The sequence below is a fragment of the Oncorhynchus kisutch genome, linkage group LG8 (assembly GCF_002021735.2).
Source record: "Oncorhynchus kisutch isolate 150728-3 linkage group LG8, Okis_V2, whole genome shotgun sequence".
In the NCBI taxonomy this organism is placed as follows: Eukaryota; Metazoa; Chordata; class Actinopteri; order Salmoniformes; family Salmonidae; genus Oncorhynchus; species Oncorhynchus kisutch.
Window position 1 is genome coordinate 65,494,714 of NC_034181.2, and position 26,779 is coordinate 65,521,492.

General features: G+C 42.9%; 1 protein-coding gene across 7 annotated transcripts in view; it reads left to right on the plus strand.

The window, feature by feature from the left end:
• The window catches only part of nfat5b (nuclear factor of activated T cells 5b), a 63,370-nt gene that overhangs the window by 15,167 nt on the left and 21,424 nt on the right, over positions 1–26,779 (plus strand). For 2 of the 7 annotated variants that reach the window (XM_031830890.1, XM_031830894.1), the window contains exon 2: positions 23,822–23,950. In XM_031830890.1, coding sequence (XP_031686750.1) covers positions 23,822–23,950 — 129 coding nt within the window. The other 5 variants (XM_031830895.1, XM_031830897.1, XM_031830893.1 and 2 more) reach the window with 4 other exon arrangements.

The following is a 26,779-nucleotide window of genomic DNA, read 5'->3' on the forward strand; positions in this document are numbered from 1 at the left end:
ATCAACACTTGTCATTTCACCTTGCAGTGGTTATCATCCCTCTTGTTCTCGTATCAAATTGATGGATTTCTGACGGTGTTGAGAGGCTTTCATTAATCAATGTTATTTTTTAATATGTACTTCTTTGGTTTAAAATGACTGCAGAACAGTGTAGCCAGTGTCATAGGCACCCTGATCATAATTTGGCAAGGGAATACTAGTTCAGATGAGCGTGAGAAAATATGTAGAGCAAAAGCCACAATAGTTGCAGGGCTACAATCTCTATAAAGCATGTCAAGAGGTTGGCAATACAACAAGGCCAGTTGGTTAAGGCCTACCTTTCTCAAAACATCAGTATTCCATAATGATTGACACACCAGTCCCTGTTGTTGCATGGTTTGTATTAATTAATACAATCACAGTCACTGCTGTGAATGAAGTGCCTCGCCACATTGAGTTTAAAAACACGACTTTTATCAGTACTGTTAAATGTCATTTGTGATTTAGTGAACATCAAGACTGGTCTCGTGTGACTTTAATTGATTACATAGGGCTAGTATTTCAGAAACCCTGTTTTAGGAGCTACTGAAAGGATTCCCAGATCAGTTGTCTGTTGGGGACAATTCAAGAATGACACAATCGTGCAGGAAGAATGACACATCGGGCAGTTGGTAGCCTAGCAGTTAGAGAGGCGAGCCAGCTACCAGAGTGTTGCCAGTTTGAGTCCTGGGTATGAAGGGGAAAAAAATTGTCTGAAAGTGAGCCAGGCAATTGGATGGTTGCTGGTATCCTAAGTAGAGGTCGACCGATCATGATTTTTCAACGCCGATACCGATTTATTGGAGGACCAAAAAAGCACATACCGATTTTAATCTGACAATTAAAAAAAAAAATATATATATATTTTTGTAATAATGACAATTACAACAATACTAAATGAACACTTATTTTAACTTAATATAATACATCAATAAATTCAATTTAGCCTCAAATAAATAATGAAACATGTTCAATTTGGTTTAAATAATGCAAAAACAAAGTGTTGGAGAAAGTAAAATTGCAATATGTGCCATGTAAGAAAGCTAACGTTTAAGTTCCTTGCTCAGAACATGAGAACATATGAAAGCTGGTGGTTCCTTTTAACATGAGTCTTCAATATTCTCAGGTAAGATGTTTTAGGTTGTAGTTATTATTGGAATTATATGACTATTTCCCTCTATACCATTTGTATTTCATATACCTTTGACTATTGGATGTTCTTATAGGCACTTTAGTATTGCCAGTGTAACAGTATAGCTTCCGTCCCTCTCCTCGCTCCTCCCTGGGCTCGAACCAGGAACACAACGACAACAGCAACCCGCGAAGCAGCGTTACCCATGTGGAGCAAGGGAAACAACCACAGGCTCAGAGAGAGTGACGTTTGAAGCGCTATTAGCGCGCGCTAACTAGCTAGCCATTTCACTTCGGTTACACCAGCCTCATCCCGGGAGTTGATAGGCTTGAAGTCATAAACAGCGCAATGCTTGACGCACAACGAAGAGCTGCTGGTAAAACGCCCGAAAGTGCTGTTTGAATTAATGTTTACGAGCCTGCTTCTGCCTACCACCCCTCAGTCAGATACTTAGATACTTGTATGCTCAGTCAGATTATATGCAACGCAGGACACGCTAGATAATATCTAGTAATATCATCAACCAGGTGTAGTTAACTAGTGATTATGATTGATTGTTTTTCATAAGATAAGTTTAATGCTAGCTAGCAACTTACCTTGGCTTACTGCATTCGCGTAACAGGCAGTCTCCTTGTGGAGTGCAACAAGAGAGAGGCAGGTCGTTATTGCACTGGACTAGTTAACTGTAAGATTGGATTCATCGGTCGACCTCTAATCCTAAATGCCATTGCCTGCCGTTGTCCCCTTGAGCAAGGCAGTTAACCCCACACAACAACTGCTCCACGGGCGCCCAGTGTGGCAACCCCTGCTCCAACCTGTGTGTGTCTTTTGGTGGGGTTCGTCTAAAGCAGAAGTCACATTTTGGTTAGACCTTCTGTACAATCGACAAATACAGTGATCATAATCTTGTGCCAAATGATCTGCACGTTCCCCAGTTGTAGCTTATCTTTGAAAATCAGAACTTGGCACTATTTGATTTCTGCTACTGCCAGTAACTATAAGGAAATACATGTAGGCTTTAGGTAGGCCTATGCACTTAACAGCATAGTCTCTGACCAAATACGGTCTTAAATTGGGCGATACAAATGCCCAGTCTCAACACTGTCCCTTGGCTTTTGTCTCAGAGACAGATCCTGCTGTATTCAGTGATACCCTGTGCCCACAGTTGAACTCCGGTGGTAGACTAATTCTCATGTTAGTATTTGATAAATCTCTTGTCGACAGATGCACGTAACATAACTGGTAGTAGCAGCTGTCAACAGAGTGTATGATGCGACGACTAAAGCCTGTTGCATGTTTCCCAATCGAAACATTTTGTGAATATTTTATGACAAAATTCTGTCAAGTTTTGGTGTTTGGCAGGGATTTATTAATCTGTTTACGCGCACAAACATTTTTCTTGAGGCAAGTCGAAGTTCGGTAGCCGAAGTCTGCTCCCCTTCCTCAGTGATTGGTCAACAGTACTACTCCTAGTAGGAGTGGGAGCTAGGGACAGGGTTTTTCAGTAGTGTTTGTTGTCATTGAATGAGAGACAACTCATTTTCATGCAAATTGTTTTACTTAAATACTCCAGTTAGATGTGAAATTGCACAACTAAGACCTCCTTTGCAAAAACGTCCAAATGAATTACAGATTTATTGATTTATCATAGATTAATTATTTTGAGGAATTGTTACTTGGTATGTTGTTGCTACAGCAATCTCAAGAGGGACAAACAATAATATTGCTGCTTTTTTAAGGGATCATGCGAGGCACAGATGTTCACTTTGCCTAGCCAAGTTCTGCTAGGAGCAAACCGAACCTAGTATGCAGGGGCCTTTACGAGGAGCTTACAGGTACACACATGTTTTATCACTGGTCATTTGGGCAAATCACGATATAGCAGGTCCTCACATCTTTCAAATTTCAGAAGGGAAGAGATATCTGGCCTGTAGACTTGCCACAAAACTGTCTGAGAGGTTATGTTTAGAGTGGTGGAGAATTTTCTTATTGTCATTAGTAATTTTTCGAACACGTCCCCCTCCTATAACCTAATCGAGCATCTGACGCAATAATGCAAGGTTTTAGTTCTGGATGTCTCAGGTTAGTGGTTTATTAAATTCTCTCTGGCCACAGGTGCTGTACCAGTGAGAGACGGGATAGGCTGGGAGTTTGGCTGTGGCGCCCTCTGCTCTCGCTGTGCCTCTCCCTCATAGGAGACTGATTTGTGACATCTTTCTGTGAAAACCTGAAAGCGTCTCCGAGCTCTGATCCCTCTGATGTTTCTACCCAGAGCGAAATGCACACTTTTTTTTATTTCAACAAAGATGTTAAATATTTAGAGGGCTAAATCATAGCTGCCAGGAGCTTTTCCATTGGCAGATGAGAAGACAAGGTCAGGTTTCAGTGTAGGCTTACAGCTCTGCTAGTCCCGCCTCAAAGAGCATGGCTCCTTATGTGGACTTTATGACATGTCTGCCCCACTTGGATCCACCGCTAATGAGCATTGTTCATCAATCTTAACCAAAGGCCATAAGCCTTTTCTGGTAGTTTTCAGATAACCCCTTGCTCTTTAGTGCTATTTAAAGTCCTGTTCCTGATTTGTGATTCTTGTTAATGCTTTCTCTCCCTCCCTCTCTCCTCTTCTACCTCTCTCTCTGCTCCTGCAATTGCCACACCCAAACGTGCTCTGTGTCAGAGAGCTTGCCCAACGATAGATTATTATACACAAGAGGTATGTCAAGGGCTTCGGCAACACTGTGACTTCAAGGGGGGTATAAATTGACAAACATTCCAGTGCACCATAACAGTTGTGTAATATCAATTTCCTGTGTATTCATTCCCTTTTCCTGTCACCTGTTAGTTCCCAGGGAGGTGTGGGCAGAAAGAATGGCACCTTTGGAGTGACTGTGTCTTATTTTCCCCCCCTAACATCCTGTCGTAAAAAAAAAGAAGTTTTATTCAAGTAGCTTAGCTACCAGTCTTAAGTCTCAATAACTTGTAATTGGAAGCATAATAAGGTTCACTTTCACTGAAGTACAGGTAGTTAGTTATCACTTTACCTCAGTTGAACTGCCTCAGTCACAGCCTGATAAATTATGAAATGTTAGAAGGGTTTTGTTGAGTGGGAAAACCAGATGTCATCATCAGGTATGACGGTGCCCCTCTGCCAAGCTCTGAACCAGATGGAACCTGTTTCTGGTTAGAGATAGGACTGATTACATTTTATCTCAGGGCCTCTGTCAGGATCTGCTTGATAGCATTGTATTCTGTTGAATAAATCTGTTGCAAAAAAGACTACCTTTCTCTAAACTTATCTGGAACAGCATTCATTGTCCCTCATAGTTTTGAATCCCCTCCAGTACAGCCTTGGCAACAGAACAATTCTGCTGAACTAAATTATGTAGCTTAAAGTGAAGAGATGGCGCCGGAAGAAATGGCAGACGTTTTACAGGTGCCTAATCAATTGTGCTATTATGTGTTTTTTTTTGCATTTATATGTAACTTATTTTGTACGTAATGTTTCTGCCACCGTATCTTACGGCAAAAAATTGTTTCTGGATATCAGAACAGCGATCACTCACCTCGGATTAGACAAAGATTTTTTCTTCAACAAGCAGGACGCAGAGGATGTACTTCAGACACCCAACAAGGCCAATATCCCCGTCATTGGCAGGAGAAAGAGACCCAGGCATAGGGGACACAGGACGGGGTGCCTTGTAAGGATCCGCTGACGGTGAGTGGGAAGTCTGCCTTTACCATCAATATTACTTCCCAACGTACAATCATTGGACAATAAATTAGACAAGGTACGATCACAAACTATCCTACCAACGGGACATCAAAAACTGTAATATCTTATGTTTCACCGAATCGTGGCTGAATGACGACATGGATAACATTCAGCTGGTGGGGTATACGCTGCACCGGCTAGATAGAACAGCAAACTCCCGGTAAGACTAGGGGCTGCTTTCTGTGAATATTTGTAAACAACAGCTAGTTCACAAAATCTAAGGAAGTCTCTAGATTTTGCTCACCTGAAGTATAGTATCTCATGATAAGATGTAGACCATACTATTTGCCAAGAAAGTTTTCATCTATTTTTTGTGGCTGTTTATTTACGACCACAGACGGATGCTGGCACTAAGACCGCGCTCAGTCAGTTGTATAAGGAAATAAGCAAATAGGAAAACGCCCACCCAGAGTCGACACTCCTAGTGGCTAGGGAATTTAATACAGGAAAACTGAAATCAGTCTTACCTCATTTCTATCAGCATGTTAAATGTGCAACCAGAGGGGAAAAAAACTCTAGACCACCTTTACACCACACAGAGACACATACAAAGCTCTCCCTCGCCCCCCATTTGGCAAATCTGACCATAATTCCATCCTTCTGATTCCTGCTTACAAGCAAAAACTAAAGCAGGAAGCACCAGTGACACCGTCAATAAAGAAGTGGTCAGATGACGAAGGTGCTAAGCTACAGGACTGTTTTGCTAGCACAGACTGGAATATGTTCTGGGATTCCTCCGATGGCATTGAGGAGTACACATTAGTCACTGGCTTCATCAATAAGTGCATTGAATGTGTAGAATGTGGCAAAGCGCCAATACAGGACTAAGATTGAATCATACTACACTGGCTCTGACGCTCATCGAATGTGGCAGGGCCTGCAAACTATTACAGACTACAAAGGGAAGCACAGCCGCAAGCTGACCAGTGTCACGAGCCTACCAGATGAGCTAAATCACGTCTATGCTCGTTTCGAGGCAAGCAACACTGAGGCATGCATGAGAGCATCTGCTGTTCTGGACGACTGTGTGATCACGCTCTCCGTAGCCGATATGAATAAGACCTTTTTCAACAGGCAGGGCCAGACGAATTACCAGGACGGTTGCTCCGGGCATGTGCTGACCAACTGGCAGGTGTCTTCACTGACTTTTTCAACATGTCCCTGATTGAGTCTGTAATACCAACATGTTTCAAGCTGACCACCATAGTCCCTTTGCCTAAGAACACTTAAGGTAACTTGCCTAAATGACTACAGACCCGTAGCACTCACGTCCATAGCCATGAAGTGCTTTGAAAGGCTGGTCATGGCTCACATTAACACAATTATCCCAAAAACCCTGGACCCACTCTAATTTGCATATCGCTCAAACAGATCCACAGATGATGCAAACTCTATTGCACTCAACACTGCCTTTTCACACCTGGACAAAAGGATCACTTACGTGAGAATGCTTTTCATTGACTACAGATCAGCGTTCAACACCATAGTGCCCTTAAAGCTCATCACTAAGCTTAGGATCCTGGGACTAAACATCTCCCTCTGCAACTGGATCCTGGACTTCCTGACAGGCTTCCCCCAGGTGGAAAGGGTAGATAACAACACATCTGCCACGTTGATCTTCAACACGGGGGCCCCTCATGGGTGCGTGCTCAGCCCCCTCCTGTACTCCCTGTTCACCCACGACTGCATGGCCAGGCACGACTCCAACACCACCATTTAAGTTTGCAGATGACACAACAGTGGTATCAGTGATCACTGACACCGATGAGACAGCCTATAGGGAGGAGGTCAGAGACCTGGCCGAGTGGTGCCAAAATAACAACCTATTGATAGTGGACTACAGGACAAGGAGGACCGAGCACGCCCCCATTCTCATTGACAGGGCTGTAGTGGAGCAGGTTGAGAGCTTCAAGTTCCTTGGTGTCCACATCACCAGCAAACTAGCATGGTCCAAACACACCAAGACTCTCGTGAAGAGGGCATGACAACACCTATTCCCCATCAGGAGACTGAAAAGATTTGTCATGGGTCCTCAGATCCTCAAAAGGCTCTACCGCTGCACCATCGAGCATCCTGACTGGTTGCATCACTGCCTGGTACGGCAACTGCTCAGTCTCCGACCACAAGTCACTACAGCGGGTAGTGAGTACGGCTCAGTACATCACTGGGGCTAAGCTGCCTGCCATCCAGGACCTATATACTAGGCGGTGTCAGAGGAAGGCGCTAAAAATTGTCAGACTCCAGTCATAGACTGTTCTCTCAGTTACCGCATGGCAAGCGGTAGCGGAGCGCCAAGTCTAGGACCAAAAGTCTTCTCAACAGCTTTTACCCCCAAGCCATAAGACCTGGACTATGCATTGTGTCCAGCCGTTGTTGGTTAAGGGCTTGTAAGTAAGCATTTCACTGTAAGGTACACCTGTTGTATTCGGTGCACGTGACAAATAAACTTTGATTTGATTTTAATTAAATGTTGTTCTTCTCAGGATAACACCCTCGCCTACAAACATTGCGAACTGAGTTGCCATCAATTATTTATTTGTGGTGGTGTTGGCTTGTACCATTGCTCTGATAATAATAGCCTCATTCTCCCATGGTTATTTCTAATTAATCAGCAGACATTCTAAAGCCTTAATTAGATTTTGTGCCAAATCCTCTTAGGTGATTAATATACTGTAGGTGTGGTCTTAGTATGGCTGGGAGAGGTGAGATTGAAGGAAAAATTAGCACTGCAGCCAAGGCAAAGACCGCTCCAACCACACACAGTCCTCCATGCGGCACCATCATGGTCCAACTGAAGAGTTCAATCAGGATTGTGGTCAATGTGTACAGCAAGCCTATCTCATCATGGGTTAAATTATACAAATGGATAAATACACAGTTGGTTCTATTTTGGTTGTTCTGACTGCTGTTGCTGCAGTCCTTCCTAGTGCTCTGCTCAGTAATAAGTAATAATGTTATTTTCTGGTTTGGCAATTTTATTTTGTACTTTTTTCTAAATGCATCTATTACCTCCCTCCCCAACCCCCATGACGGGGGAGCCTCAAGGCCAAAACAACCCTTCCTAACATAAATTGTTAATGCCAAATATTTTATCAGCTTATTCCAACAGTCTTATCAGCAGAGTCAACATGCGCTCGTAGCAAAATCAAGAGCAAATCTACAAAGGTTCCAAATTTGGAGGCTTGTGACGCCGCAGGCTATTTTTAAGCAGATCACTAATAACTCTCCTGGGATTTATAGAAGGATGGTAGGAGAGGGGTCTCTGTTTCTCAATGCTCTACAGAGCTGAAGTTTGACGGTGAATTTCATGGGCTGCTGGGTAAATACTTTGGAGTCTTTCATAGTTCTCATATGTCAACATGGCTGGTACTGATAGAGCCTCAACCACTAACCATTGTTCATCAATCATTCACTTGGGAAGAGATGCATTTTTCTCCTTCATATGATCCTGGGTAAATAGTAGGGTCGGGACTATACCAGTATTGCGATACTTTTTCAATGACAAAAATGAAACCATGAAGCAGACTCGTTGGTCCTTTAAAAACCTGCTGTGTGTAAAATATTGTGTGCTATAGCTTGGAAAATAAATCATTGTGACTCTGGATGACAACATAATGGATATTTGTTTCCAACATTAGGGCTGTTTTCCTAAAGAAGTTAAATCCACTTTGTTTCGTTTCCTTGCCACGATACTAACGAGTATCGCGATAATGGTATCATCCTGGCCCTAGTAAATAGCATTGACCTTTTTTTGTCTTTTAACCAAATCAAAATCAAATAAATTTGTATTTGTCACAGAGTTTACAGCAGGTATAGAAGGCCAGCATCCCGGAGTCGCCTCTTCTTCACTGTTGACGTTGGGACTGGTGTTTTGCGGGTACTATTTAGTGAAGCTGCCAGTTGAGGACTTGTGAGGCGTATGTTTCTCAAACTAGACACACTAATGTACTTGCCCTCTTGCTCAGTTGTGCACCGGGGCCTCCCACTCCTCTTTCTATTCTGGTTAGAGCCAGTTCGGCATTGTACGAGATCTTCAGTTTCTTGGCAATTTCTCGCATGGAATAGCCTTCATTTCTCAGAACAAGAATAGACTGATGAGTTTCAAAAGAAAGTTCTTTGTTTCTGGCCATTTTGAGCCTTAATCGAACCCACAAATGCTGATGCTCCAGATACTCCACTATTCTAAAAAAAACTGTTTTATTGCTTCTTTAATCAGAACAACATTTTTCAGCTGTGCTAACAGAATTGCAAAAGGGTTTTCTAATGATCAATTAGCCTTTTGAAATTATAAACTTAGATTAGCTAACACAACGTGCCATTGGAACACAGGAGTGATGGTTGCTGATAATGGGCCGATGTAGATATTCCATAAAAAATCTGCCGTTTCCAGCTACAATAATCATTTACAACATTAACAATGTCTACACTGTAATTCTGATCAATTTGATATTATTTTAATGGACAAGAAAAAGTTTTCTTTCAAAAACAAGGACAGACCCAAAACTTTTGTGTGTGTATTTACTTTTTTATTGCTGTTCCATGTTACAAATGTATTGCTCACCATGTGTCTTCTGCAGAGGGACAAGAGAGCCATGAGAAAACTAGTTTTGATCAGTCATGGAAATAAAAAAGAAGATGGAGAACAAGCCGTGAGGGAAAAATACTGGAACTTTGGTGCAACTAGCACAAAAATAATATTGCGATATTGTCAAAACGAAACTATATATTGTCCAAAATGATATCCTGATATGTAACTGTATGGATTATTTATTTATTTTCATCACTAGTCAGTGCAATTAATCTCTAAAGTGCAGATAGTCTCTGAGGCAAATTAACTCTAATTTCAGTGTTAAATGGCTGTGTAACGGCGTTCTTCGTTTGTCGAAAGAGAGTCGGACCGAAATGCAGAGTGGTGGTTAATCATGATCTTTAAGGAAGAAAAACGGAACGATACATGAAATAACTGATAAATACAAAACAACAAACGGAACGTGAAACCTAATTACAGCCAATCTGGTGAAACTACACAGAGACAGGAACAATCACCCACGAAATACAAAGAGAAACTCAGGCTACCTAAATACGGTTCCCCATCAGAGACAACAAGAATCACCTGACTCTGATTGAGAACCGCCTCAGGCAGCCAAGCCTAACTAGACACACCCCTAATCATTAGCAATCCCAAATCCTATAAAACCCCAATACGAAACACAACAAAATAAACCCATGTCACACCCTGGCCTGACCAAATATATAACGAAAGCACAAAATACTATGACCAAGGCGTGACAGGCTGGTTGTTTTTCTGATTGTCCTGTTTGGGAGGCTGAGAAGCTAAAAGCTCTGAGTGTAGCCCTGGCTTGGTGATGTCATGCAGTGAGTGTACTTGTGCGTGCTGAGTGACCATAGGCCTCCTTGTTGCCTAAGCATGGTTCTCCCGCTGGCTGGAGACATGCCTATGTGGGCACACTAAGCGCATTGTGAAGCAGCGTCCTTGTGATAATAGGGGAGTGGGGGAATGGCAGTCCTGTGATTTGTGTCCTATGAATGAGACCGGCAGTAACAAGATAGATATTAGCAGATGGACCCTATTGTGACTGACAGACCACACCTGATGGTATGCGAGGCCTGGTTCAGTAAACCATCCGGTGTGTCTTTGTGGGTGTGTGCAGAGGGTTGGCTTGTGTAAATAGCTTGAATTCCACAGATTTCTGAAGTCTTTCTTTCATATTGTCTGTTCCTCCTCTCTGAAGCCACTGGTAAACACAGCACAGACAAACCATTTGAACGGCAGCGCGTTAATTTACTGGACATTTGAGAAATGGACCTGGTCCATATGCATTAGTTGCGTAACTGTCCACCCACGGTGCTCAGAGTAACCTGATTATGGCATCCACCCATGGTGCTCAGATTCACCTGATTATGGCATCTACCCACGGTGCGCAGAATGACAGAAATCACGTTTACATTATGGTAATTAATCTTAACAAAACTAGAGAACAACCGATAATCGGCCGAGCCGATATATTGGCCTTTTCTATTCTATCGTCTATAGGTCCTTCTCTATCGTCTTTGCCAGCCACCACTCACCGCCTGAGCCATGAGCACTACACAATGCAGAGGAATGTCTAGCTGGGGAAATCATCATCATCATCATCAACATCAACAACAAGCTAGCATATTCTCGAAGAGAAATGTGCAGTATTGAGAAATCGATTAATTGACAATGTGACAAATCAAATTCCTGTTGCGAATATTAGTTTAGTTAGCAATTCGCTAATAATTACGCTTTTGTCGACGTGTCCGGACATGCATGCAATAAGCAAGCTAGCTAAGCAGGTAGCTATGTGATCTGTTAGCAAAGGTGACTATAACTAACCCTTTTATCTGTGGTGTTGGCTAGCTAGCTATTATTAGCTACTAATATCAGATAACATTAGCAGTTAATAGCCAACATAGCTAGCTATCTGGTTATCATATTGAACATGCACCCAGTTCGGGAACGAGCCAACTGACTTGCAGTGTAAGGTTAGCTATTTACTGGTGTGCCGATCTGACCATCCACAATCGTTCCCGTAAATTGACAATTTGATAGTCGGGTTAGAGGACTGTCGTAATAGGGAAAGAAGGAAGTGTTTTAAAATGGCTAAATAGAGGTTGGCAATAGGTTTAGCTAGCTAAGAATCTTACTGCATGTTTATTGACCACGAAATCTGTAGATCAATGTGTGTATGTAGGTTCTCACTTCTCAAACTATGGGCAGATTTCAGCCTTTCAGACAGAATGTGCATCGTTGTTTAATAATTTGTTCCTTCCATCGCTCTCCCTGTTAGATATATTATGCACTTATATGGCTTTGTAGCAAATGTAATCACCATTAGCTAGTGCTCATAGTAGCAGAAAACGTCAACAAGTGATATGAGCGATGGAGAGAGATGTGAGGAGAAAGGGAAAGTGAAGTTACAGCCTTACTCTATCCAATCATAGCAGTAGGATCAAGTTACAATCCGCCCATTCCTTGACAGCCCATTGAGTTATTTCTAATTTTGTCATAGCTGCGGAGTTGTTTAGAGTTGCTTCCTGACGGCAACAAAAAAAATACAAATAGATTCCAGATCACAGAAAATGACTAAAAATACTAGTTTCATAAGAATCCATGATCACAAATCATGACATTATGTTGGACCCATTTGCATTGAATAGATTTTCTCTTATATTCTCAAACTAACAGCAGTGCCTATATGATGTCCTTCCATACAGGCATGCAAATATCGTGCTGCTGTGCAAATATCGTTGATTAGTAGGCTAATATAAGTCCCAAATAGAAGGGAAACAGACTCCACTGATCAACCAAAACAAGCTCAATAACTCAATGCATGCACACATTCTTTTTGAATATGCATTCACATGTATTGTGAGTATTTTATTAATTTATTTAACCAGGTAGGCAAGTTGAACAAGTTCTCATTTACAATTGCGACTTGGCCAAGATAAAGCAAAGCAGTTCGACACATACAACGACACAGAGTTACACATGGAGTAAAACAAACATACGTCAATAATACAGTAGAAAAATAAGTCTATATACAATGTGAGCTAATGAGGTGAGATAAGGGAGGTAAAGGGGAAAAAAAGGCCATGGTGGCGAAGTAAATACAATATAGCAAGTAAAACACTGGAATGGTAGATTTGCAGTGGAAGAATGTGCAAAGTAGAGATATAAATAATGGGGTGCAAAGGAACAAAATAAATAAATACAGTAGGGGAAGAGGTAGTTGTTTGGGCTAAATTATAGATGGGCTATGTACAGGTGCACTAATCTGTGAGGTGTTCTGACAGCTGGTGCTTAAAGCTAGTGAGGGATATAAGTGTTTCCAGTTTCAGAGATTTTTGTAGTTCGTTCCAGTCATTGGCAGCAGAGAACTGGAAGGAGAGGCGGCCAAAGGAAGAATTGGTTTTGGGGGTGACCAGAGAGATATACCTGCTGGAGCGCGTGCTACAGGTGGGTGCTGCTATGGTGACCAGCGAGCTGAGATTAGGGGGGACTTTACCTAGCAGGGTCTTGTAGATGACCTGGAGCCAGTGGGTTTGGCGACGAGTATGAAGCGAGGGCCAGCCAACGAGAGTGCACAGGTTGCAGTGGTGGGTAGTATATGGGGCTTTGGTGACAAAACGGATGGCACTAGACTGCATCCAATTTATTGAGTAGGGTATTGGAGGCTATTTTGTAAATGACATCTCCGAAGTCGAGGATTGGTAGGATGGTCAGTTTTACAAGGGTATGTTTGGCAGCATGAGTGAAGGATGCTTTGTTTGCGAAATAGGAAGCCAATTCTAGATTTAACTTTGGATTGGAGATGTTTGATGTGAGTCTGGAAGGAGAGTTTACAGTCTAACCAGACACCTAGGTATTTGTAGTTGTCCACATATTCTAAGTCAGCCGTCCAGAGTAGTGATGTTGGACAGGAGGGCAGGTGCAGGCAGCGATCGGTTGAAGAGCATGGATTTTGTTGTATTTAAGAGCAATTGGAGGCCACGGAAGGAGAGTTGTATGGCATTGAAGCTCGCCTGGAGGGTTGTTAACACAGTGTCCAAAGAAGGGCCAAGTATACAGAATGGTGTCGTCTGCGTAGAGGTGGATCGGAGACTCTCACCAGCAGCAAGAGTGACATCATTGATGTATACAGAGAAGAGAGTTGGTCCAAGAATTGAACCCTGTGGCACCCCCATAGAGACTGCCAGAGGCCCGGGCAACAGACCCACCGATTTGACACACTGAACTCTATCAGAGAAGTAGCTGGTGAACCAGGCGAGGCAATCATTTGAGAAACCAAGGCTGTCGAGTCTGCCGATGAGGATGTGGTGATTGACAGAGTCGAATGCCTTGGCCAGGTCAATGAATATGGCTGCACAGTATTGTTTCATATCGATGGTGGTTAAGATATCGTTTAGGACCTTGAGCGTGGCTGAGGTACACCCACGAAGAGCTCGGAAACCAGATTGCATAACGGAGAAGGTATGGTGGGATTCGAAATGGTCGGTAATCTGTTTGTTGACTTGGCTTTCGAAGACCTTAGAAAGGCAGGGTAGGATAGATATAGGTCTGTAGCAGTTTGGGTCTAGAGTGTCCCCCCCTTTGAAGAGGGGGTGACCGCAGTTTCTTTCCAATCTTTGGGAATCTCAGACGACACGAGAGGTTGAACAGGCTAGTAATAGAGGTGGCAAAAAATTTGGCTAATCATTTTAGAAAGAAAGGTCTAGCACGGCTGATTTGTAGGGGTCCAGATTTTGCAACTCTTACAGAAGATCAGCTGACTGGATTTGGGAGAAGGAGAAAGGGGGAAGGCTTGGGCGAGTTGCTGTGGGGGGTACAGTGCTGTCGACCGGGGTAGGGGTAGCCAGTTGGACAGCATGGCCAGCCGTAGAAAAATGCTTATTGTAATTCTCAATTATAGTAGATTTATCGGTGGTGACAGTGTTTCCTATCTTCAGTGCAGTTGGCAGCTGGGAGGAGGTGTTCTTATTCTCCATGGACTTTACAGTGTCCCAGAACTTTTTTGAGTTTGTGTTGCAGGAAGCAAATTTCTGCTTGAAAAAGCTAGCCTTGGCTTTTCTAACTGCCTGTGTATATTGGTTTCTAGCTTCCCTGAAAAGTTGCATATCATGGGGGCTGTTCGATGCTAATGCAGAACGCCATAGGATGTTTTTGTGTTGGTTAAGGGCAGTCAGGTCTGAAGAAAACCAAGGGCTATATCTGTTCCTGGTTCTAAATTTCTTGAATGGGGCATGCTTATTTAAGCATCCTCTAGCATCCTCTACTGACGAGATTAGATCAATATCCTTCCAGGATACCCCGGCCAGGTTGATTAGAAAGGCCTGCTCGCTGAAGTGTTTCAGGGAGCGTTTGACAGTGATGAGTGGAGGTCGTTTGACCACTGACCCATTACGGATGCAGGCAATGAGGCAGTGTAGGCCTATGCCATCTTAATTTACCCAGTTTATTAAGAGATTTACCATTCAAATAAAATTATGTAGTTTTAAAAATGTTTAATTAAGGCGTATGTGTTCGATTTTTTTAAATTGATGAATTAATGCATACATGGCTGTCTCTTGGAAATGTAAAGATATTGAATATCGGCCTAAAATATCGGCCATAGGCCTCAAATTGGTATGGGCATTAGCCCTAAAAAAATCCATATTGGTCGTTCTCTAAACAGAACATGCAACTCAAAGATGAAACGGCATGCGTCCTTACCGAATTCAGTTTGAAGATGTTAGAATAACTGGCCATGTTTACTGTTCCTCTGCCAACAAGACAAGTAATGAACAGCAAAACCACTAGCCTATGTCAATCTACTATCCTCCATAGTAGAAAGTTTACCTACTCTGTTGGTCAGCTCGTTGTTCTGTGTGAAAAAGAAATTCGAAACAGACTCTGGGACAGTTGTGGGACAATAGATTCCATATTCATACAACCAGTACATTGAGGCTGATGCAACAGATCAGAACTTTTGGCTTAAAATTATGATTCACAATTGAATTCCACAGTCGGCTCACTGTGACTGGCTAGTTTGTCCTGATGATGGTGGGTGTTGTTGCGTTGCGAGCCAGTCGGAGGTAGGCCTAATCTGATTCCAAGAGGTGGTCTCTAGTCAAAATTAGATTAGCTGGACAGAAACAGGCTGCAGGTCACGATCTCTGAGCCTTGTGTGACACCAACGGCTGACCTTAATCCAGGACCTGGCTGCCTTTCACTTTTACAACAAACACAGATGGAGAAAAAATAAAGAGTGAGAAGACCAAAGATGCATAGATGACACAGATCACATTCTGAGATGTGATATGGGACCTGATAAAGATAATGCACAGTCTATAAAACCAAACCTCTCAACCTACCTTGTGATGCGTTTCACTCAATGGTTAACAAACCTCGGCTAGTTAGTTTCTTCCCCTGTCATACTGAATGGAATCAATGACAAACTAGGAAGCACATGGAAGGGAAATTATAAATATCCACTCTGTTAACCCCTCTGTCCATGCACTGCTCACTGCATTGGTCTAAAATGGTCTTCTTTCATCTGTGTTAAGATATTGTTTGAGTGAGACGTTATGGCGCTGTACTAATGATCAACCACACAGATACACACACACACACACACACACACACGACCCGAACAATTTGATCAATGGCTCTTGGACTGGTTGTGTGGAAAGAAGCCGGCTGTAAAAGTTCATCTGCTCTAAACTAACTTCTACACTCCTTGTGACTCCTCCTAAACATTGTACTGCAACTGGGCTACAACTCAAATATTGCCACTCATTAAGTAATTTATTTGAGCTATTTTCCCCAACAACATTATTCCAAGTGGAACATTGATTTGAATAACAGAGAACATTGAGAATCCTCATTTTGTTATTTTTGATCAAATTCACCTTAGCTATTCCTACGAAACATCCGGCCAACCTCGGAGGAAGTTGACTGGAGGCTGAGGGTATGAGCCCCTGTGTTGTTAGTCACACATTGTGGTTGTTTTTTTCTTTCAGGTGGTTGATTCATCTCTGTCTCTGTGTGAAGAATAGATCTGCTCTGGGATTCAATTCCATGGAGAGCATTGTCATAAAACATTCATCAGTGGATGGCTTAGGTGACAGGACATGGCACTTGCCATGCATTAGGAAGTAGCTGAGAAGACCAGACCTGCTCAATTGGATTAATGAAGCCATTATGTTTTTTTCTCAGGTAGTGAGAGATTGTGACTGGTCTGGGGCTGAGGATGGTTTCATTTGCATTTGGTTTCTAGTGTTCAGGTACCCTAGATGGAGATATGAATGTTCCTTTGGTTATGCACAGATAGAGACCTCAGTTCAGCTGTGTGGTGGGTCAGTGCATTGGGAACCTGTTTGTTTTTTTGCAATGTCCTTGTTGGAGGTGTGCTGGTGACCACGTCTAATGATGTCACTAGTCCATGTGGTCCTTGCACCTGTATTTGGGCAGCGGGCACAGCAGCAAGAGATGAGGGTTGATGACGGTACGGTGACACTGGTAATGCGTAAGCCAACTGTGCTCTGATTGGGCTTGCCCACTAGATGTCAACACATGGAGGACGTGAACATTTACATTAACCCCTGACACCAGAGCTGGTGACCCCTCATTTTGTTCTCCACCACCCCTCCAGCTTTCCTGGAGAGAGTGAGAGGGGACAGATTTGTTGTTGGGTGATACCGTGGAAGCATTTTATTACTCCATCCCTTAGTTGTCAGGCGCATTTGAATCATGCCGCTGTTAGGTTGGCCAAATTGAGACTGAAGGACATTGCAACGGTTGTGATTGTCATAGTTGTCTTTGGGAAAACCTTTTTGTTGTGGCTTGAGTCTTGCTGATATATAGGTTAGTGTTGGGTGTGAGGATCACAGTGGACAGGTCTACTTATCAAAAGTTTTGTTTCGCTTTACTGATTTTGGTTGACATTTATGTTGTGAATACTTTTAGCACCTCTTTGTCGCAACAATTTCACCATGTTTCAGTCATACATCGGATGGCAACTTCTTCCTTCCGGTTGAACAAATCTGAGACGACACTTTTGACGTCATCATTCAACATTCACTCAAGATCGTATTTTTCAGTATCAATGTTTTACAAAGTAGGTGGGCCGTATGTGACTTGTGCTTCAATGGTTTGTATTGGTTTGCCTTTAGGAGTGTATTTTGCGAAGATGTTGACTTCTCCCTCTGGGCTCATACCAGAGTAGCACCTGATTTGAATAGAAAATTGATGGCTGCCCAGACAGCTTTAGATGTCAAGGGAGGCCGTGGGTGGTGTTTAAAGATTTAACAGATTTTTTAAACACATGGGTTACCATTGCTTACTGAGATGATCCTGCAGTATTTACAGTAACTCTGGCAGTTGTAGAATTATCCACCTGTAAATGGTAGGCTAACTTCTTTATTTGGGCGTTTTGTATGTGTCTGTTTTTCTCCTCATTTTCTCATGAGAAGAGACAACTCTCTTATGGAAAGTGCCCCCATGTTCCCTGTTGCTATGGTGTCAGTGGCAGCCCTCATGTAGGCTTGGTTGTAAACATATCAGGAGTGTTGTAAATAGCTCACTGCAGGTGCCAGCCCTCTGAATGTGTTTCTCCCTGCCTGGGTTGCACATCAGATGTGTTGCTGTGAAGGTAAGTCTATTCTTTATCCTTCCTTGTCTCTTCATTTAGTGTTGTCCCACCATAATGTAGCCTAGCCACCCTGCACCTTTATCCTACTTTGGCTGTTTGTGTTTTTCTCAATGGCCTCCATTTCTATTTGACAAGCTTCCAATGACAATGCAACCGACCTGTTGAACAAGCTGATAGAAAAAGGTCTGTGAACACCATAACAAGACAAGTGGTGGGAGGGGAGGTGGACAGAAGGGGTGTTAACAGTCATTCAGCCAAAATCACAGTGCCACGCCCCAGGTGCTAGGGCTAGTGAGAGCAAGCAGCAGGAATGTGAGGGAAATGAATGGGAGTGTAAGTCCTGCCTTTCCCATGGTGAGTGGTCTCTCTTTACACTTTTACTTCGACATAGAGTTGTGCAGTCAAAACTGAACACAAGGGTGGCACATGCTATGGGAACGATTTTTAACTGTGTGGACGTTTTGAGATCAATTTTGCCTGGATTTGCCTCTAAAGAAGGTGAATCTTTGAACACTAGGCTGCATGTGGCAGATCATAGGCTTGGCAGAGTTAGGCTAAATAAAGTGTACCCATATCTTAATTATATTTTAAACCCTATGCCCCCATGTATAGTAACAGCATTCTTTCTTTGAGAAATGGGATGGTAGCATCTTCCCTTCATTCATTTTAGTTTCGAAGCAGATCAAATAAAATAATTGGCATCTTAAATCCAGTTTTGGAACTCTGTCAGAATAGGAGAGGAAATGAAGTTATCCTCATTTTCAGTCTGACTTGATCAAGTTCACAGAACAGCAAAACAGGGTGTAAGAATATAGAGCGTGTTAGAATGGAGGCAACACATGGTGTCAAGTCAATGTGTTTATTTAGCCAGTTAATGATATTGACCCTTGTTTTTCTTTTCCCCATGCGAAAGGAAAATCGTGTTTAGCGATGTGAAAAGAAAGCACTGTGCTCTGTTTGCGAGGGAGGAAACTATGCAGCAGAATAGGAATTTTCACTCTTTATAAAGTCCTGGGACTGTGGAAACACTAAAACAGGCCAGCCACTGATTCGAGAGCAGAGTACATATTTTCTGTCTGTGCGGTCTGCATTCTGTTTACTGGAAGGGCCCCGTGCAGAGTGCACATGTTCCCGCATGTGCCATCAGTGTGGCCAGGGAGGACTGGTAGAGGGACTGGTAAACGGAGTGGCAGACTCAGAGAATTGGAGAGAAAGTGTGTGTGTTTGTTCATGCCTTTCTTTTCTGAAGTGGTTACCTAACGTAGAAGCATTAAACCACACCAGATCTGCTTGTGCTGCTCCAACGTGAAGCTTGGGCGAGGAGGCGGCAGAGATTGTCATTTTCAGGCCCCTCTGTGTGGGAAACTGTGTTTTCATCCAGAATGAGCAGTGCTGTGGGACTCCCGAGGCCTGTAGGCTGGTTTTCACTGCTTGCTTCCCAGGTTCGTCTGTAGTAGACAGCCAGCGGTAACAATGGGAGGGTTAAGTATCTGACACACACACCAAACTCCGGGACTCAGCTGCAAGTAATTAAAGCTGGCAGTTGGCAGAGAGTCAGGCGACTGTAATGGCCGCTGTTAGTTCATACCATAATATTTGGAAGATGAATAGGGTCTGGTAGTAAACGTGTTGTCATGTTGTTGACCTAAGGCTTTCTAGCTCCCCTCCCTCTGTCCCGTTCGCCCTGAGGGGGAAGTCCGAGGGAGAAAGGCCCTCTGTCAATCCTGCTCTCTCTACTGTAATCAGTTCTGAAACGCTACTTATTGACATGCCAGGGCTTTTGCTGTGACCTGCGTAGTCTTGTTTTTTCCATAGAAGTCGATTATCCCTGAGGTGTTACCATCTCAGGTTTGGAAGTAAAAGATGGTTTCCTTCTCAGAGAACCTTCAGCAAGCCATTCATTTGATTCTACTTTGATATGATTGCATGGATTCATTCAGATCTGGTGTTGCAATCTCAATCATAAAGTAAAAAGTAGCTTATTGAGCTTTTTATCTTGTAAAATATAAAAAGGATCAGCAGGGGCTTTACTAGGACACTAAAAGCAATCGATTCAAATGATAATTGGGATAGGGAATTTGATGCTCAGTAGGACTTGTTTAGGCTGACGATGGCCCTATATTCCCACTACGAGATATGAAGGTCTGAGGAGCGGGGTGGTGAAATAAAATGTAACTTTTCAATTCACATTACATCCTTGCTTTACCTTTCGTTGTGGCTGGCAACACCACATTCTTTGTCTGCAGCTCAAATTTAACATAAATATCACAGTAGCCACTAGCCAGTAGGCACAAACTATTCAACATTGACATACTTTTCTTCTAAAACATATGACATTGTTGAAAAATGCACCCAAACCATATTACACTCTTGAATAATACAACAATTCACAAACATGTATGTGCAGACAATTAAAGGGTTTATTTCTCGTCTATAGGCTACACTCATTACATTTTAGCTTCAAGACAAAAGCACAGAGTTGCTATAACGGCATGTTTTCATCAAGTAAATTTAGCCTATCAAAGCTGTTTTATATGGAAGCCTATAACTGCCACACAAAACAAGAATGCTTCATGATTTGTCAAAGTGCACAATTAGTCTGATCTGCAGTCTGATCAACTGGGGTCTACTGATAACAACCACAGCTGCAGGTAGCCTAGAGAAGCCTATGCGAAGCCTATGCGACAACTGATGTGTCCTCTCATTCACTGTCGAACTAGCCATATAACTGTTGACAGTCATTGATCTACAAGTAATTTTGCATGCCAAACTAGCCCAGGGATTATCAGTAGCCTAGTCAAACTGCACACTGTGCCCAGCTTTGCGTTCTGACCAACGCGAGTTATGCTCCCTGTCCCTGCAGGACCATGTACATCTGTGTGGCACCTTCAGCATTCAAATGCTAAAAGGCCTTGCAGGATATTAGGCTTTATTATTTGAGTGACAACACATGTAATTTGCTCGATTGTTATCAATGTGCTTCCAATAGATGTTTCAATTGTTCAGGTTCACCATCAGCAGTAGTTTTGCTTTAATTGATCAGTGCACACTGAGTGTACAAAACATTAAGAACACCTGCTCTTTCCGTGACATAGACTGACCAGGTGAAAGCTATGGTCCCTTATTGATGGCACCTGTTAAATCCACTTCAATCAGTGTAGAGAAGGGGAGGAGACAGGTTAAAGAAAGACTTAAACAGGGTATGGTAGTAGATGCCAGGCATACCGGTTTGAGTGTGTCAAGAACTGAAGCGCTGCTGGGTTTTTACACTCAACAGATTCCTGTGTGTATCAATGTTCTACCAACCGAAGGACATCCAGCCAACTTGACACAACTTTGGGACGCATTGGAGTCAACATGGGCCAGCATCCCTGTGGAACGCTTTCGACATCTTGTTGAGTCCATGCCCTGACAAATTGAGGCTGTTCTGAGGGCAAAAGGGGTGCAACTCAATATTAGGAAGGTGTTCCTAATGTTTTGTACACTCAGTGTATATGGTAATTCGATATACAGGGTAAAGTTGATCATTTCATAACAAGGAATCACTTTTGGGAGGTGCTCGGCATTACTAACACAGGAAGAGAAAAGAAGCTCGCTAAACAGTTGCGCTATATATTCATTGGGAAGGTCATAGCTAATTTGTTAATGATAAATATTGATACATTACTTGCTCAAACTTAATCTGCAAAAATGACAAGTTAATTAGTAGGTGATGGGGATTTCAAAGTGGGGAGACAAGAAACCATAAAGCTACATTGCCCCCCTAATCTGGTGGTAGATGCCTAGTCTCCCTTATGGCTCAGATCAGCTAACTACACAGTACACACCATAGACATACATCACTTACAGACAGACCGGCAGATCCTGGCTCAGCGAGGCCCAACTCATGAGCTCCATCAGCAACAGGTTTTAATTTAGAATGGAAAATGAATGTGTTTATGCAACAAATGTTACTGCATCTCAAACCATCAATTTGTTTTCTACTCAAACTGAATCGCATCAAATCATTTCAAACTAAAACGTATCGTTCATGTATTGTATCGGAGCCCATGTATCTAAATACACATTAAATCGTTGTGAAAGGGAAAGATGCACATTCCCAATTTATAGCCTAAAATGGGCCCATTTATTTGTGTTCTAAGAAAATGTGAATGTGATCAAATGTGGTTTATAGTCACACTTCGGGTAGCGAGGCTACCTAGGCCTTTTTAATCCAAAGTTGGAATGAATCCATCAACACAATAGTAATGACTTGCTGTATGAGCAACCCTGCATACAGTGAGCTCAGCCTTGTTTGTTTTTATCCAATTGCAGTTGTCTCTTAGTCTGTGTGAAGGTTTGTAATGTTTTTTAGTTTTTACATATGACTAGATTTTTTTACAGTGATTTATTACTATGTCATATGCTTCAAATAGGGTCCGGATTTGGTTAGGTTAGCCTACTACCAGATCAGGAAAAGCTCTAGGCCCCAGGAAAACAATTGCCCCCCCACCCCAACACCACTCTGGGACCTGTGGTCTCTGAAATCACCACACAATGTTACAAATAAAACATTTGTATGATCAACATTTGACATGTTTTAGGTGGTGGGGATGGGCTTCCATAGTTTTACATGGCTCAGTGCAGCCGGCACCTACTGCGACAATTTCAGAATGTAGCAGGCTGTTACTGTATTTTCAGGTAAAAACTGCTCTGGTATTGCCATTTATACTGTAGGAGTTTTGGCTCAATGAGACAATTCTGTTTGCCCTGCCCTGCTTCAAGGGGGGGGGGGGGGGGGCAACTGTCGTGCCATGTGCTTCCTCCGAAGGTAACAGTTGAGACATAGAAAGTAAGCAAGTTTACATTTGAGTAATATGTGAAGCCAACGGTATGTTAGGAAAAGTCTAGTAAGTGTGAAGAGGCTCCATCTGCAGAACCATATAGTCCTATTGAATGGAGGGAGTTGGAAGGTGTGAATGTTCTGGTCGTCATCACAAGTAGTGTAGCGCTTGAAGTCACCTCCCTCCACACCCGCCTTTCTCCAGTCCTCCTCAGCCCCTTTGGTTTTCAGTGTGGTGCTCATCAGCATACTAAACATGGCTCGGGGGGCATTGTGCTCTTGTTCCTCTAAATAGCTCCCTGCCATTTTTCAGGGATGTGGCCGAGCGAGATGTCCAAGGCCCCTGGCACAGACACGTGGGGATGGGGGTTGGTAGGTGGTGGGGGCACCAGGCAGCAGCTGATAGGCCAGGCTGTGGAGACATGGCAGGAATCTGGACTGGGGCTGTATTTATCACTATGCTCTTGTTGTTATAGTACATTTATAAACTGCTAGGTCATTTTCCAGAGTGATGGCCAGGCAGGACAATGCTCAGGGCCTGGTACAGGGTCAGTGTCAACTGTCAAAGGCATGCTGTACCATGTTTACGAAGGTTATTGTTTCTCCCTGTTGAAATGTTTTCTTGATGTCTGTAAGGAGAGCCTATGAGTATAACCTATAAGTGAAAGGCATTTTACAATTTTGAAAATTGACCATCTTCCTTACATTTTGAAAAGGAGGAGCTGTAATTTTGCTGTATTTAAACTTGTCTTTAAGAATTCTGAAAGAGCTTCATGTACAGTAAATCTGCTGACTTCTTTGCAAGCTCTCTCATGCTGTGAGATTACGAACAGCCTTTCAAGTGGGACTCGACTCACCTCCTGAACCCCCCCCTCTCTCATTTCTCTTCTCTCTCTACACAGAATCAGTGTATGACCTTCTCCCCAAAGAGCTGCAGCTGCCATCCTCCACTCAGCAAAACCCAGCAGCAGCCATGAGCCAGAAGAGCGGTGGAGAGGCGGTTCCTCCTCCCTCAGCTGCCCTTGACTCAGGTAAGCCCCTCCTCCTCTACTCCCTCTTCTCTTCTGCCTCCATGGTAACAGTGAGCAGTGCTGGTAATGGTTCCATCCTGTTTCCTGGAGTCAACCCTTCTTTAGGCTACCTGCAAGACCACTTCCAACTACATTAGGGGTAGGCAGCACACAGTCTGTACCTGTAGGCTTACACCTGCATGTAGAGAGTACAGCCAATAGGCAAAGGAGCAGCTGCTGAAGACCGGAGTTATGAGGCCTTATTGCCCTCTCCCTTGGGCGTCCTGTGGCCCTCAGCAAACATACTGCATGCAATGCTAGCCAGCCATCCCTGGGCCCTGGGGGCTTGCTCACGTCTCTGAAGACTGTGAACAGTTCTAACTGTGAGTGATGGGAACGACCTGTTCCTGTTTTTTTGTTTTGGTGTGCATTATCCCCTGGGTTTTACACAGAGATAATTATTGCAGACATGCGGAACTATGAGTACCTTTTATATCATGATCTGTTGCTGGTTGCTATAAACCTCACAGCTCAGATGTAATCAGCTCCAGCTGCAGCCCCTTTTAGAATCCCAATCAGAGGGCTAGACTGAAAATGGGCTGTAGTAAAGCATTGCCTTGTTTTGTGCTGATACAATGATTCTACACAGGGACTCTAGGATCCAAACATCTCTTTATGACATAGGCCTACAGGTTGCAAGCAGATCAGAAAGGCCTCTTTTAATGTGCTTTAGGGTAGACATTTTTAAAGGTTTTCCCATCAGGGCATAGGGGCTGTAACACACAATCAGAGAGGGCATTCTTGCTCTCCATAGAAATCCAACTTCATGATCCTAGCTCAACAATTGGCTATAAGGATTGCACTGTTTTCAATGGTTGGGTTATGCCAAAACAAAGTCATGCCTACAGTCCTTGCTGGGAACACTGTGCCTTGCAGTTGGAGTCTAAGGAAACCCTCTTCATTCCATGCCATTAGAGGACACCCCTGATTCTTTCGGGGCACACAAGACCTACAGTCCCCATCTTCTTGGGCTGTCTGAATGATCTTCATTACGGCAGTCTGTCTTTTTGGGGTCCACTAAATCATGAAAAGCTAAATGTACCCCATTAATTGACAATAGCAATTGGCTCTCAGTCTGTTATTGTACATTTGTGAAGATAAATGTTATAAAAATGCAAACCATCTCTCTTTGGGACAAGTCAGAAGCCGGGTACAAAACCATTTCGGTACTGCTCACAAAATCATTGTTTGAGATCCAAAAATGTTGAGTAATTCAGTGATATCTCTTTGCAAAATTCCAGAAATATCACTAACTGTTTACTTATGTGTTTTGCAGCTATTTTGCTTAACCAGTTACTGCCACACCATTAGTTCAAGTAGTATCTTCTGACACCATGCATCAGTCTGTGTAAGGCTAAATAGTACATCTAGTACACTACAGTACTTCCACATAAGGAATCCAGAAAATCACTGAAACTAGTGTTTGCAACTGTAGGCCTAAATGTTAATTAACCCAATATCATATTCAAAGGAAGAGAAAAAATATAAAACAAAACACCTTTTTCTGGTTAAATTTGTCACAACCTGAACGTTCAAAATGCAATTCACTTTAGCTCTTTTTACTCTGCCCCTTACCAAAGTGCCCTGGTTTAGAGTGAGTTTCAGTAGAACCAGAAGTCTGTTGCCTTCGGACATCAGTGCTTCAATGCAGCCAATGCAGCCCTCAGACAAGGCGGGACATACTGGCTGTAGCTGGAGGAAGGTGAAGTATTTTTCAGTTTACATGAAATTTAATTTGGGACTGTAGATTTTACTGCAAATTGGCCTTACTACTTCTGGCTATCTCTTCTTTTCACTTTTTTTTGTAAACTTTATTTTGTACCCCAAATCTTTGGAATCAAGTATTGAAAAAATACTTTGACATTTAAAATGTAGGTTTCTATTGGTTCTCTGTCAAATGAGGACAACTCTTTAATTTTAGGCTGTTCAGCAGTTCAGGTTAGTTTTTTTTGATCACACCAGACAATTTTGCCCGTCGCTTTGGCTCTTTGTTCAAGTAGTTTCTCCCTCCCCGTATCCCTGCACAGCCTTCCTCCATTTGCCACCATATAGCTCTCTGCTGAAGCATCTCTGCCCTGGCCTTTTTACACCTTTACTGTTCTGTGCTGTTCCTGTACTTTGCAAGGCGGGTGCATGCTGGCTGTGATATTACCCTACTCCCATCACCCATCCGTGGCCTGCCCTGATACTTTTTATAGCTTGGCCTGGCTGTCACCACATCCCTGATGCCAGTGTCCTTACTGTTTAGCTCTATACGGCTGCACACTTCCATGTTCCTATCCCTGTTCTTATCCCTGTCCTGCCACCCCTGCCTGTAACCTTAAGGCTTCATTACGTTTGTCCTGTTTGTCCCCTCCCCTGACCACTCTTCTTTGAGATATGGCTGAATGGAGATGCAGCATCACTACAGGTTGACTTCAGCTGTTGTGTGGGAATGTTGGCTGTTTCTAGTCAACTCTTGCCATACAAAATTCATATTGCTTTTACTTTGCTGATTAGCTCTCCCTTTTTTTCTAATTGATGTAACATGTTATTGATTTCCATTTAGAAGTCGGAAATGGGCATGAATTATTTGTTGTCTGAGGTCAACTTTCTTCCTTGCCTTTCAGTCAGTCTATATAGTACTAATGCCAGGCCATTTAAGGGAGATCATTTCAAGTAGTGCACTTCACAAGAGTTGTTTTTCCGTTTTAAGTAGGTAATTGCAGTGGGAGTCTTTTTATAGGTGTACACCCATTAGAGAGGGAAATGACCTTATGTGACTTTTGCCCATAATTTCATTCAGTTCAT